Source organism: Bos indicus x Bos taurus, chromosome 29 (assembly GCF_003369695.1).
Source record: "Bos indicus x Bos taurus breed Angus x Brahman F1 hybrid chromosome 29, Bos_hybrid_MaternalHap_v2.0, whole genome shotgun sequence".
Taxonomy (NCBI): Eukaryota; Metazoa; Chordata; class Mammalia; order Artiodactyla; family Bovidae; genus Bos; species Bos indicus x Bos taurus.
In genome coordinates, this window is record NC_040104.1 from 24,125,749 (window position 1) to 24,140,006 (window position 14,258).

Genomic DNA, 14,258 nt, shown 5'->3' on the forward strand with positions numbered 1-14,258 from the left:
AAATGCTAAATGAAGTCATCTACTTTAAATTGCTGGGCTTTCTGCTTGATATTTTATACTATTTTAATCGTGTATGCTATTATTTTATGATGATCATCATAGTTGTGGTTGTTTGTATCAAACTGGAGCTTCTTTAATTATTAGGAATCTGTGAGTTTATTCTTGTTATTTCTCCATACATAGTCACTGTAAAACAGTTTCAATGGAAGTGTCCCAGAGAGAATTTGGGAAAGGTATTATATGAGAAAATGATTCTGAATTTCCAAAAATTTTAACAATAAAACTAAAACATTGCCTATCTCAGCAAACCAAAGGCATATTTCTGATATGACACTATGACATTGAGTCTATTCATCTACATTTTCCACTCTCTAGAATTTTCTTCAGAGCAAATTTGACATCCTTATTCCGCAGACTGTAGATCAGAGGGTTTAGCATGCTTACAATGCAGGTATAAAACACAGAGGACACTTTCCCTTGGTCCATAGAGCTCACAGATGAAGGCTTCAGGTACATGAATGCTGCAGATCCATAGAAAACAGCAACAGCTGAGATGTGGGAGCTGCATGTGCTGAAGGCTTTGGACCTGCCTTCAGTGGAGTGAATGTGAAGGATGGTAGAGAGAATGAAAATGTAGGAAGCAAGGATGGTTAAAACAGGAATCAGGACATTAAAAGCACTAAAGACTAGAGCCAATAATTCATTCATGGAGATGCTAGAACAGGATAGCTCCAAGAGTGGGAAGACATCACAAAAATAATGGTTAATCACATTGGCCTTGCAGAAATGGAGTCTCAACATAAAGCCTGTATGGATTGCAGATTCAATGATGCACAAAATATAAACTGTCACTGTGAGCTGGAAGCACCTATAACAAGACATGATGACATTGTAAAGCAAAGGGTTACAGATGGCAACATAGCGGTCATACGCCATTACAGCCAACATATAACATTCTGCAATAATAAAAACAATAAAGAAATAGAGCTGAGTCATACATTCAGGGTAAGAGATGACACTTTTCTCTGTCATAAAGTTCACCAGCATTTTAGGGGTAACAACAGTGGAATGACAGAAATCAATAAAGGACAAATTGGTGAGGAAATAGTACATGGGGGTGTGCAGGTGAGAACTGAGCCCTATCAGTGTGATCATGCCCAGGTTCCCCACCACTGTGACTGAGTAGATCCCTAGGAAGAAGACCAGAAGGGGAATCTGGAGCTCTGGTTTCTCTGTGAGCCCAGCGAGGATGAACTCAGCCACTGAGGAGTGATTTCCAGGGTCCATTTTCTTCTCAGCAGGTTCTAGGTTTAAAAATGAGAAAATGAGTGTACTTTTCTGTTAAGGTGTGTGAGAGACAGAGAGATTTTTGGACATATGTATGTGCATGTGTGTGCTGCAGAGAGTAATCCTGCTGAGATCATTGTTTATTGGTCATCAGAGGACATAGTGTGGGGATTTCTTTAGCATTTATTGCCATTCTAGGACGACTATGATTCTGGTTGAATTAGAATGCTATGCTAAGTCACTTCAGTCATGTCTGACTCTGTGCGACCCCATAGACAGCAGCCCACCAAGCTCCCCCGTCCCTGGGATTCCCCAGGCAAGAACACTGGAGTGGGTTGCCATTTCCTTCTCCAATGCATGAAAAGTGAAAAGTGAAAGTGAAGTAGCTCAGTCATGCCCAACTCTTAGCGACCCCATGTATTGCAGCCTAACAGGCTCCTCCATCCATGGGATTTTCCAGGCAAGAGTACTGGAGTGGGGTGCCATTGCCTTCTCCTGAATTAGAATAGAATTTATAAACTTCAAGAATTTTATAATTGAGATATTTCATAAAGTTTAAGAGAAACACTGATTTCTGGACTTTTAAAGTCAAACAAATTGAACATTTCTACTATTCATTTGAGCACTCTTCTTTACTCCAAATTTCTGGATTCCAACCTATTTCAAGTCAGCAGAATTTTACATCGAGGCCAAGATTTTAAGTTTTATAAGCATGAGCATGATATAGACACAACTTATCATCACTTCATATAGTCAAGTGGAACTGGATCTCATGATATGCTTGTGGGTAAGATGGAATTCCATGGGCTGGTCACTTTATGTCTAAGTCACTTCAGTCGTGTCTGACTCTGTGTGATCCCATAGATGGCAGCCCACCAGGCTCCCCTGTCCCTGGGATTCTCCAGGCAAGAACACTAGAGTGGTTTGCATTTTCCTTCTCCAATGCAGGTGTAAAAGAACATATCTGAACACAAAGGATATCTGTTGATTCAGGGATTCACCAATATGGTTGAGCATCACAGTCACATAGACAGAATACAATATTTATAAAAATAATGAGTGTAAAAATGTAAATATATTATAATTAAAACCACAAGTCCTGAATCATCATCATTAACATTCTTTACTTCAGGGATATATTAATCTCTGTAGAACAGCTCTGAAATGATTTTTGTTTCTGTCTATTCTTTCACTTTCATGCATTGGAGGAGGAAATGGCAACCCACTCCAGTGTTCTTGCCTGGAGAATTCCAGGGACGGCGGAGCCTGGTGGGCTGCCGTCTATGGGGTCGCACAGAATTGGACACGACTGAAGCGACTTAGCAGTAGCAGCTGTTCTTCAAAAGATTGCCTCTACAGCTTTAAATAATTCATAAATCTTGGTACTTCCAGAATTATCAACCATGAGCATTTTATCAAATTTCTATTTTATTATCTATGTTGTTACTTTAGTTAACTTGCTGGCATATTGAGTGCAGCAATTTCACAGCATCATCTTTCAGGATTTGAAATAGCTCAACTGGAACTCCATCACTTCCACTAGCTGTGTTTGTAGTGATGCTTCCTAAGGCCCACTTGACTTCGCATTCCAGGATGTCTGGCTCTAGGTGAGTGATCATACCATTGTGATTATCTGGGTCATGAAGATCTTTTTTGCATAGTTCTTCTGTGTATTGTTGCCACCTCTTGTTAATATCTTCTGCTTCTGTTAGGTCCATACAATTTCTGTCCTTTATTGTGCCCATCTTTGCATGAAATGTTCCCTTGGTATCTCTAATTTTCTTAAAGAGATCTCTAGTCTTTCTCATTCTATTGTTTTCCTCTATATCTTTGCATTGATCGCTGAGGAAGGCTTTCTTATCTCTCCTTGCTATTCTTTGGAACTCTACATTCAAATGGCTATATCTTTCCTTTTCTCCTTTGCCTTTCACTTCTCATCTATTCACAGCTATTTGTAAGGCCTTCTCAGACAGCCATTTTGCCTTTTTGCATTTCTTTTTCTGGGAGATGGTCTTGATCACTGCCTCCTGTACAATGTCATGAACCTCCATCCATAGTTCTCAGGCACACTAAAAAATTTAATCCTTTGAATCTATTTGTCACTTCCACTGTATAATCATAAAGGATTTGATTTAGATCATACTTGAATGGTCTAGGGTTTTCCCTACTTTCTTCAATTTAAGTCTGAATTTGTCAATAAGGAGTTCATGATTTGAGCCACTGGAGTCAGCTCCCAGTCTTGTTTTTGCTGACTGTATACAGCCTCTCCATCTTTGGCTCCATCAGTCTGATTTTGTTATTGACATCAATGTCAGTTTTTGTTCCAATCCCAAAGAAAGGCAATATCAAAGACTGCTCAAACTACAACACAATTGAACTCAACTCAGATGCTACCAAAGTAATGCTCAAAATTCTCCAGGCCAGGCTTCAACAGTACATGAATCGTGAACTTCCAGATGTTCAAGCTGGATTTAGAAAAGGCAAAGGAACCAGAGATTAAACTGCCAACATCCACTGGATTGTTGAAAAAGCAAGAGAGTTCAAGAAAAACATCTACTTCTGCTTTATTGACTATGTCAATGCCTTTGACTGTGTGGATCACAATAAACTGTGGAAAATTCTGAAAGAGATGGGAATAGCAGACCACCTGACCTGCCTCTTGAAAAAATTACATGCAGGTCAGGAAACAACAGTTAGAACTGGACATGGAACAACAGAATGGTTCTAAATTGGGAAAGGAGTATGTCAAGGCTGTATATTATCACCCTGCTTATTTAACTTATATGCAGAGTACATCATGAGAAAAATTGGGCTGGATGAAGCACAAGCTGGAATCAAGATTTCCAGAGAAATATTAATAACCTCTGATTCCCTGGTAGCTCAGATGGCAAAGCATCTGCCTGCAATGCAGGGGACCCTGGTTCGATCCCTGGGTAGGGAAGATCCCTTGGAGAAGGAAATGGCAACCCACTCCAGTATTCTTGCCTGGAAAATCCCATGGACTGAGGAGCCTGGTAGGCTACAGTCCATGCATTCACAAAGAGTTGGACACAATTGAGCTACTTCACTTTCACTTTCAGATATGCAGATGTCACCACCCTTATGGCAGAAAGCGAAGAAGAACTAAAGAGTTTCTTGATGAAAGTGAAAAAGGAAGTGAAAAAGTGACTTAAAACTCAACATTCAGAAAACCAAGATCAGGATATCTGGTCCATCATGTCATGGCAAATACATGGGGAAACAGGGGAAACAGTGACAGACTTTATTTCAGGGGGGGCTCCAAGATCACTGCAGATAGTGACTGCAGCCATGAAATTAAAAGACACTTGCTCCTTGGAAAAAAAGTTATGGCCAACCTAGACAGCATATTAAAAAGCAGAGACATGTCTTTGCTAACAAAGGTCCATCCATTCAAAGCTATGGTTTTTCCAGTAGTCATGTATGAATGTGAGACTTGGACTATAAAGAAAGCTGAGTGCTGAAGAATGCTTTTGAACTGTGGTGTTGGAGAAGACTCTTGAGAGTCCCTTGGACTGCAAGAAGATCCAACCAGTCCATCCTAAAGGAAATCAGTCCTGAATATTCATTGGAAAGACTGATGCTGAAGCTGAAACTCCAATACTTTGGCTACCTGATGCAAATAACTGTCTTATTGGAAAAGACCCTGATGCTGGGAAATATTGAAGGCAGGAAGACAAGGGGACAACAGAGGATGAAATGGCTGGATGGCATTACTGACTCAATGGACATGAGTGTGAGTAAACTCCAGGAGTTGGTGATGGACAGGGAGGCCTGGCATGCTGCAGTTCATGGGGTCACAAAGAGTTGGACATGACTGAGCACCTGAACTGAACTGAACTGAACTTTAGTTAAATCATTAACACTGCCTCCTTTTTAGTCTAATATTTGATGCTTATATTTTTAAAAAATGTTTTTCTTAGTTGATCTTTATCTTTAAAAATGTTCTTAAAAGTTTTTAGAATCTTGGAATATTTTAAAGATATTAATATCTATTAATCAAAATAATAAAAAACAAATAAACCAACAAAGCCTCCAATGTAATTCTGATGATTAGCCAGCTTGGGGTACTAGTGAGTGACACAAAGTTCATGTAACAGCATGTTTTAGGTGGAGAACTTGAGAAAATTTTTTCTCCTTTCTTTTCCTTTAATGTTTTTATTTGTTTTACTCCTTTCTTCCCTTTCCTTGTTTTCATCCTTCTTTCTCTACCTCCTTCCTTCATTCTTTCTTCAATAATTTAGCAAAAAGTGCTGAAACAGCACTTTACTACAAAATGAAGTTTAGTCAAGAGTATAAAAATTGAAAAAAACACAGTTACGAACCTGTGTGAAAAAGAAGAGTGAAAAAGTTGGCTTAAAGCTCAACATTCAGAAAACTAAGATCATGGCATCTGGTCCCATCACTTCATGGGAAATAGATGAGGAAACAGTGGAAACAGTATAAGACTTTATTTTGGGGGGCTCCAAGATCACTGCAGATGGTAATTGCAGCCATGAAATTAAAAGACACTTACTCCTTGGAAGGAAAGTTATGACCAACCTAGATAGCATATTCAAAAGCAGAAACATTACTTTGCCAACAAAGTTCCATCTAGTCAACGTTACTGTGTTTCCAGTGGTCATATATGGATGTGAGAATTGGACTGTGAAGAAAGCTGAGCGCTGAAGAATTGATGCTTTTGAACTGTGGTGTTGGAGAAGACTCTTGAGAGTCCCTTGGACTGCAAGAAGTTCCAACCAGTCCATTCTGAAGGAGATCAGCCCTGGGATTTCTTTGGAAGGAATGATGCTAAAGCTGAAACTCCAATACTTTGGCCACCTCATGCGAAGAGTTGACTCATTGGAAAAGACTCTGATGCTAGGAGGGATTAGGAACAGGAGGAGAAGGGAATGACAGAGGATGAGATGGCTGGATGGCATCACCGACTTGATGGACCTGAGTTTGGATGAACTCCGGGAGTTGGTGATAGACAGGGAGGCCTGGCATGCTGCAATTCATGGGGTTGTAAAGAATCGGACACGATTGAGCGACTGAACTGAACTGAACTGAACTGAATATTCTTTATAAAGAAGCATAATATGAAAATAAAATTGGAGTGAAGACTCAGAGGGGCATGCAAATTTGAGCAGGTCTCCTAATGGATTCAGAGCAAGGTAGCTAAATGTTTTGTAACTTTTGTTTCAAAATGTCTTCTGTTATTTATTAGTCCTGATCCAAGTTCCATTTATAAACCTAATGTAAGAATTAGGTGTATATCTCATCCTCTGTCATTCCCTTCTCCTCCTGACCCCAATCCCTCCCAGCATCAGGGTTTATTCCAATGAGTCAACTCTTCACATGAGTTGGCCAAAATACTGGAATTTCAGCTTTAGCATCATTCCTTCCAAAGAACACCCCAGGACTGATCTCATTTAGAATGGATTGGTTGGATCTCCTTGCAGTCCAAGGGACTCACAAGAGTCTTCTCCAACACCACAGTTCAAAAGCATCAATTCTTTGGTGCTCAGCTTTCTTCACAGTCCAACTCTCACATCCATACATGACCACTGGAAAAACCATAGCCTTGACTAGATGGACCTTTGTTGGCAATGTAATGTCTCTGCTTTTGAATATGCTATCTAGATGTATATAACAATGACATATATGTTGGATTTAAGTCATTTATCAGAATATAAGATGAAATCACTGAACATTAAAAATGACAAAGATACTTCTTACTGGCCTTTAGCTTATTTGACTTTTAATGGGGATAGGAAGGAGTACAATTAGAAAAGAGCAGTTGGGACTCCTCTCTTTCTCTCAAATTTTTCTTTTCTCAGTGAAGCTTGAGCTTTAATTTTGCCAATGCTCCCTGATTAGTGCACACTCTGTGATCAGCAAAACCTTCCAAGTTTGTACAACCTAGACCCTGATGGTGACGGCAACTGGAAAAATGAGTAGAAACACTGAAAACAGTTGAAACAAACAAATTGAAATTTAGCAAAGCAAAGAGTATTTATGTTTAAAATTTAGATTTTAAAAAACCTAATTCTTTGTATACTGGACATAGCTTTGGGTGCCATTCACTTGAAAAGAATAAGGGATCAATTCTTTTTTAACTCAATAAAACTCACAAAGTAAGTGACTGGTTAATAATGATATTAGTTTCAGATTGCACTTGAAGAAACACAATGTCTAGAGTATGATCAATAAAAAATCCAATAACATTATTTTCTAATACTAGTTCCATGGAACTACAAAGCCACAAATATGAGGAAGTGTGAATGAACCAATACTTCATCATATGTTAAACTGATCACCATAGTCACATGCAGCCTGATTCACTTAATCTGTCAATTCACACAAATATTACCATTTTCTATGTGTGCAATTAGGTTAAGAAGCACTGTGCTACACTTTAATTATTTCTGGAGTTTGGAGTTTAGTTGTGGATATTCTTTTTAAGGAGAGATATTGACAAGATAAAAAGCAAATAAAGACTGTGTAAAACTTGAAATATATTTGAGGGTGTTGGGATAATTAACAGATTTCATCATATTCTCAAGGGACTCTAAAGAGACAAATGTCATTTTATATATGGCATTTGAAAGATCTAAGAATACAAGGAAAATATTCTAAACCTTTGAGTTCTTTTTTTAATATAAATTTATTTATTTTAACTGGAGGCTAATTACTTTACAATATTGTATTGGTTTTGCCATACATCAACATGAATCTACCATGGGTGTACACATGTTCCCCATCCTGAGCCCCCCTCTCACCTCCCTCCCCATACCATCCCTCTGGGTCATCCCAGTGCAACATGTCTATTCTTAATCACTAAATACTCTCAAACAGACTCAGTTCACATCTGATTCCTTCCAGTTTCAGAAATTACATTCAAATTCAGAAAATGTTCATTTTCTGGAGTAAGTCAAATTCTCTCAACTTGTCTAGATTTTTACTTGCTCATGTTTTCACATGAAATAAGTCTCACCACCTCATTCATCTCTATTATCTGCTAAACAGTTTTTCTTTACTAATCTCATTTACAACTAATGTCATCATAGTAGTAGTAGTGATAGCTGCTCAGTCATGTCTGACTCTTTGCGACCCCATAAACTCTAGCCCACCAGCCTTCTCTGTCCATGGGGTTCTCCAGGCAAGAATACTGGAGTGGGTTGCCATTTTCTTCTCCAGGGCATCTTCCCAACCCAAGTATTAATCCCAGGTCTTCTGCATTGTACAGCAGATTCTTTACCACCTGAGCCACAAGAAAAGCAGAAATCCTTAGACTCCTTCTAATCGATTAGATTTTCTTACTATATGCTCAAGAATCTTTCATTTCTAAACAGCACATTTTCAGACTCCAGCTGCACTATAAGTCAAATGATGAACAAATCTGACTTAGTCTCCTCTATATCCAAGAAAATAGCCCACATCTGGCACATCATAGCAAGTTTAAAAACATGGGTTATGAATAAGTTGATAATTATATGAATGAAGAAGTTGTGGAATATTTGCCTGAATGCCAATGAGTATTACTTTCATAATTGAAGTCTCAAATATCAAGTACAAAATTAACACACTCACCTTTCTTTGTTCCTAGAAATCAATGCCAAATCTATTTCACAGTGTGTTCTCAGGGAAGTATAGCACTAGTGTTAGTGTGGGGAGTGATAGGTTCCCAGCATTCTGCTGTCTTTACTGCTGGGAGAGCAGGTCTGACAGCCTTGGTCTTAAGAGTCAATTTTGAAGCTGTTCTGCATCACACATCAGCATCTCCAGTTCTAAGTCTTCAGTGTTGTTTCTTCAGGGTAGCAAACATCCTGACCTTTCTCAGTTCTCCCCTGAGTTCTTGTGATCACCATACTATGAGGTTTGTACTGGATTTAGATATACCAGACAATAAATAACATGGAGTCAAATACTCCCCAAGGATTTTCATTTCTCAAGAGACTGGTTCTTGAGAAAAGAGGCAATTGCAGGTGACGGGTCCCCAGTTACCAACATTTTCTTTCAAAAGGTATTATTTGTCAATCCTGAACTTACCAATTAGTGATAAAGATTTGTTCACAGAATCTCCTGAAGATTTTGTTAAAATGCAGATCCTGATCCAGCCAGTCTAAGTTGGATCTGAAATTCTGCATTTCTTACAAGCTCCTACCAGTGCTGTGGATTCATGGTCCAGACTGCGAATAGCAGATTTAGAGTATCAGGACATATTCCGACAATTTATCTTACTGTTAATAAAGCCAGAAAGCTTTAATAATGAATTAATATCATTTTTCATGTAGTAAATATATTTAATTTTTATAGAAATAGGTGATATAGATAATTGATTTAAAAATGAAATCTATATATAATTGAGTTTTATAATTATGGGGCAAGAATTCAGAATATTGATGTAGTATTTGGGGTTTTTTAATAAAAAGTAATAATTTTTATTATTATAATAATTTCACTAATAATAATAATTAATATCACTAATAATTTTACTTGTTAAATTGTATATTTAATGAAATAATTTCTTATTAGGCAATTATATTTCATAAAATCTTTTTTTTTTATATACTTTTGCTTTTTTTCCAAAGCTGGAATAACTGGAAGCAATCTTAGATTTTAGCATGATGTAAGATAAATTGGAAACTTACATTAGGGAGCACTTATAAAATATGATTAAATATATTAGGTTCAATTATTTTTAAAAGATTTACAGTTGGGTGACACAGTGCTTCTCAATCATTTTTCCACATTGAAACTGTCAAAAAACTCAATCATTTACTCAAATGAAATAAGCTTCAATTATACTAGAGCTTGCCATGAGAGAATATGGTAAACAGTTACCCATTCAAAGATAGGGCATAGTGTTTATATTTCATAAATCATTCATTATTTGTTATTTTTATTGAAATATAATTTCTTTACAATGTTAGTTTTTCCTTTATAACAAATGATATTTGTTTTTCTGTTTCTGCTTTACTTCACTCTATAGGACAGATTCTAGGTCCTTCCACATCTCTACAAATAATAGCATAATAAAATATATTACTATAATTTTCTTCATCATCATCATTGCTGTAGTTTTGCTTTATTGTAGTTCATTAAAAATAAAACAAAGGCTCTGTTAATCCTCAAGAACATTTTATTTTATTCTTCCATTTCTCCATTCATAATCTTTGTAATATACCTTTGAAGAAGTGTCCAGGAAGAGAATGTTAGAGATGAGTTATATGGGGAAGTGTCACTGAAGCTATAAATATTTAAATAACAAACCTAACTCACGGCAAATTATTACTATGACATCATGATACAGATTCAATTCATGAATGTTTTCTACTGTCCAGAATTTTCCTCAGAGCAAACTTGACATCTTTATTCCGCAGACTATAGATCAAGGGATTCAGCATGGGCACAAGGATGGTATAAAACACAGAGGACACTTTCCCTTGGTCCATGGAGCTCACAGATGATGGCTGCAGGTACATGAATGCTGCAGATCCATAGAAAACAGCAACACCTAAGAGGTGGGAACTGCAGGTGCTGAAGGCTTTAGACCTGCCCTTGTTGGAGTGGATTTGGAGGATGTTGGAGAGGATAAAAATATAGGAGGCAAGGATAGTTAAGGCAGGAGTCAGGAGGTTAAATGCACTCAAGAATATGACCAATAATTCATTGATATAGATGCTGGAACAGGATAGCTCAAAGAGTGGGAAAAGATCACAGAAATAATGGTTAACCACATTGTTCTTGCAGAAAAAGAGTCTCAACATAAATCCTGTATGGACTGTGGATCCAGTGATGGCCAAAATATAAACTCCCACTGTGAGGCGGAAGCAGATGTGATAAGACATGGTGACATTGTAAAGCAAGGGGTTGCAGATGGCAACATAGCGGTCATATGCCATTGCAGCCAGCATGTGACACTCTGCAATAATAAAAACAATGAAGAAATACAACTGAGTCATGCATTCAGGATAGGAGATGATGTTCTGCTTTGTCACAAAGTTCACAAGCATTTTGGGGGTGACAACAGTGGAATGACAGAGATCGATATAGGATAAATTGGTAAGGAAATAGTACATTGGGGTGTGCAGGTGAGAACTGAGCCCTATCAGTGTGATCATGCCCAGGTTCCCCACCACCGTGACCACATAGATTCCTAGGAAGAGGAGAAAAAGGGGCAGCTGGAGTCCTGGATGCTCTGTGAGCCCAGCAAGGATGAACTCAGTCACTGAGGAGTGATTTCCTGCAGCCATTTCTCTCTGGGTAGTTTCTGAAGGGGAGAGAGTAAGGGACAGTTTTTGGACTCATGACTTTGCTATGCCCCCTATTAATGGCAAATTACATAGAAAATTAATCATTTGAATTTTCTCTTGCTTTCTGTGAATAATTTTAACTCTGGATAAGTTTACCTAAGTAATACTTTCTTAATTACATGTTTTTGCACCTTTATATTAAAGGTATTAAATTATCTAATTTAAAAGTATTTCAGGGCTCTGGCTGATTATCAGTTTAGGTTTTTGAGTGATTACTCTCTAGTTTGGACATTTCATTTATCTTTAAATGTTTTTTTTCTAAAGTGTGGTTTGCAGACTTGAAAACTTAGAAGACCTATTAAAAATGACAGAAGCTGATTGAGCATCAACCTAGGAAGAGCAAATCCCATATAAGTGCAAAATCTTTTATTCATCAACAACTGATTTCTGCCAGGGGTGAAAAGAGACACATCATTACTAGATTTTGGAATTACTTTTCTGAAAATCAAAAATTTGGGTTTCTACATAAAAATCATCAGATTTTTTAATATTGTTCTTGAATTAAAATAACACAGACAACATTTATTGTGCAGACGTAATACCGAATTGTCTCACCTTTAGCCTGCTTGTGGTCCAAATGCCTCTGTCTTTACTTGAGAGAAGAAATATAGTGCTTAAGCACTATATTTAAGTGCTTAAATTAAATAAGCACTTTAAAGTCCAAGTGTATGTGTTCTTCTACTGACCCATCATTTACAGTGATAAACCTGGAAAAGTAAAATAACTTCATTATTTAATTAGCAAGGTTTAACACTCTGAAAATGGTAATAATTGTTGTTATAATATGTTATCAATTGAAAATAAGAGATAATCATACACTTCAAAATACATAGAAAAATCAGTTATTATGTTTAAGCCATTTTTATCTTTCATTAACTAAGAGGGTATAAAAAGAGTCATAAAAATAGAGGATATAGAATAATAGATGCAGTTCCCTATTCTATTAAATAATAAACAGATTATTTTATCTGTTTATGGATCAAAGTATATTAAAATAATTTCTACTTGAATAAAAATTAAAAAGAAGAAACAAACTCTAAAATGTTCTACCTCACAGCTAAATAAAAATATAATTGAAATGAATCTTAATTCTAAGCAAAAAACTAAACTATTAAACTTCTGGGAAAAAACACTAAAGTATCATTTAAACTATAGTTTAAACACTAAACTATAATATTGTATAGTTAGTATGTATTAGAACACATGCTAACTGTACAATATTGATCAATTCTGTTATATCCAAATTAAAAATTGTTCTTCAAGTGTATTATTAGAATATTAAAAGCAAGCCACTGACTACAGACTGTTACTGAAAATATAAATTAATATTGAAAAGACAATAATATGAAGACAAGCAAATTAAAAAATAAGAAAACTATTTGAACAGATATTATCACAGAAGATAAAAGAATAATTAATAAGCATATGGAAAGATACTAAAATTACTATTCATCAGGGAAATGAAAACTAAACTAAAACATGAACAATAAAACACTGCTGCTGCTGCTGCTGCTGCTAAGTCGCTTCAGTCGTGTCCGACTCTATGAGACCCCATAGACAGCAGCCCACCAGGCTCCCCCGTCCCTGGGATTCTCCAGGCAAGAATGCTGGAGTGGGTTGTCATTTCCTTCTCCAATGCATGAAAGTGGAAAGTGAAAAGTGAAAGTGAAGTCGCTCAGTTGTGTCCGACTCTTAGTGACCCCATGGACTGCAGCCTACCAGGCTCCTCCGTCCTTGGGATTTTCCAGGCAAGAGTACTGGAGTGGGGTGCCATTGCCTTCTCCAGAAAAAACACCACACATCTACAAAGAAAAGAGAGAAGAAAGGAAACAGAAGTGAAAACTTACAACCCAAAGTTTTGAAACAATGTGAGGCAACCAGAGGTCTCAAATACAGATAGCTAAAAAAGGTATAAAATTGTCCAACGAATTTGGAAAACTGACAATTTTTATGAAGTCAAGATAACAAGCCAGAAAGAAAAACACCAATACAGTATACTAACGCATATATATGGAATTTAGAAAGATGGTAATGATAACCCTGTATGCGAGACAGCAAAAGAGACACAGATGTATAGAACAGTCTTTTGGACTCTGTGGGAGAGGGAGAGGGTGGGATTATTTGGGAGAATGGCATTGAAACATGTATACTATCATATATGAAATGAATCACCAGTCCAAGTTCGATGCATGATACTGGTTGCTTGGGGCTAGTGCACTGAGATGACCCAGAGGGATGGTACAGGGAGGGAGGTAGGAGGGGGGTTCAGGATGGGGAGCACATGTATACCTGTGGTGGATTCATGTTGATGTATGGAAAAACCAATACATAAATATTCTATACTCTAATCCTTTGGGGCTTCCCTGGTGGCTCAGAGGATAATGCATCTGCCTGCAATGCAAGAGACCCGCGTTCAATCCTTGGGTTGGGAAGATCCCCTGGAGAAGGAAATGGCAACCCACTCCAGTATTCTTGCCTGGAGAATCCCATGGACAGAGGAGCCTGATAGGCTACAGTTCATGGGGTCGCAAAGAGTCAGACACGACTGAGAGATTTCACTTTCTAATCCTTTATTAATTATATGCATTAAAACACATTTTCCTATGTTTAAAAAATATATATTGTAAAGTAATTAACCTCCAATTAAATAAA

The 14,258-nt window shown here is 37.2% G+C and overlaps 2 protein-coding genes across 2 annotated transcripts; both read right to left on the reverse strand.

The window, feature by feature from the left end:
* Nucleotides 1–351: 351 nt before the first annotated feature.
* Nucleotides 352–1,323, reverse strand: LOC113886039. The gene has a single exon (XM_027531977.1). It carries the CDS (start codon nucleotides 1,285–1,287, stop codon nucleotides 352–354), a length of 936 nt encoding a protein of 311 aa, XP_027387778.1. The 5' UTR covers nucleotides 1,288–1,323.
* Nucleotides 1,324–10,610: 9,287 nt separating this feature from the next.
* Nucleotides 10,611–11,570, reverse strand: LOC113886040 (putative olfactory receptor 8G2). Its single transcript, XM_027531978.1, has one exon. The coding sequence runs from the start codon at nucleotides 11,544–11,546 to the stop codon at nucleotides 10,611–10,613; it is 936 nt and encodes a 311-aa protein (XP_027387779.1). The 5' UTR covers nucleotides 11,547–11,570.
* Between the last annotated feature and the right edge of the window lie 2,688 nt (nucleotides 11,571–14,258).

Bases quoted from the DNA above. Each gene is read 5' to 3' on its own strand.
- LOC113886039 (XM_027531977.1), bottom strand. From the start codon at position 1,287: ATGGACCCTGGAAATCACTCCTCAGTGGCTGAGTTCATCCTCGCTGGG.
- LOC113886040 (XM_027531978.1), bottom strand. From the start codon at position 11,546: ATGGCTGCAGGAAATCACTCCTCAGTGACTGAGTTCATCCTTGCTGGG.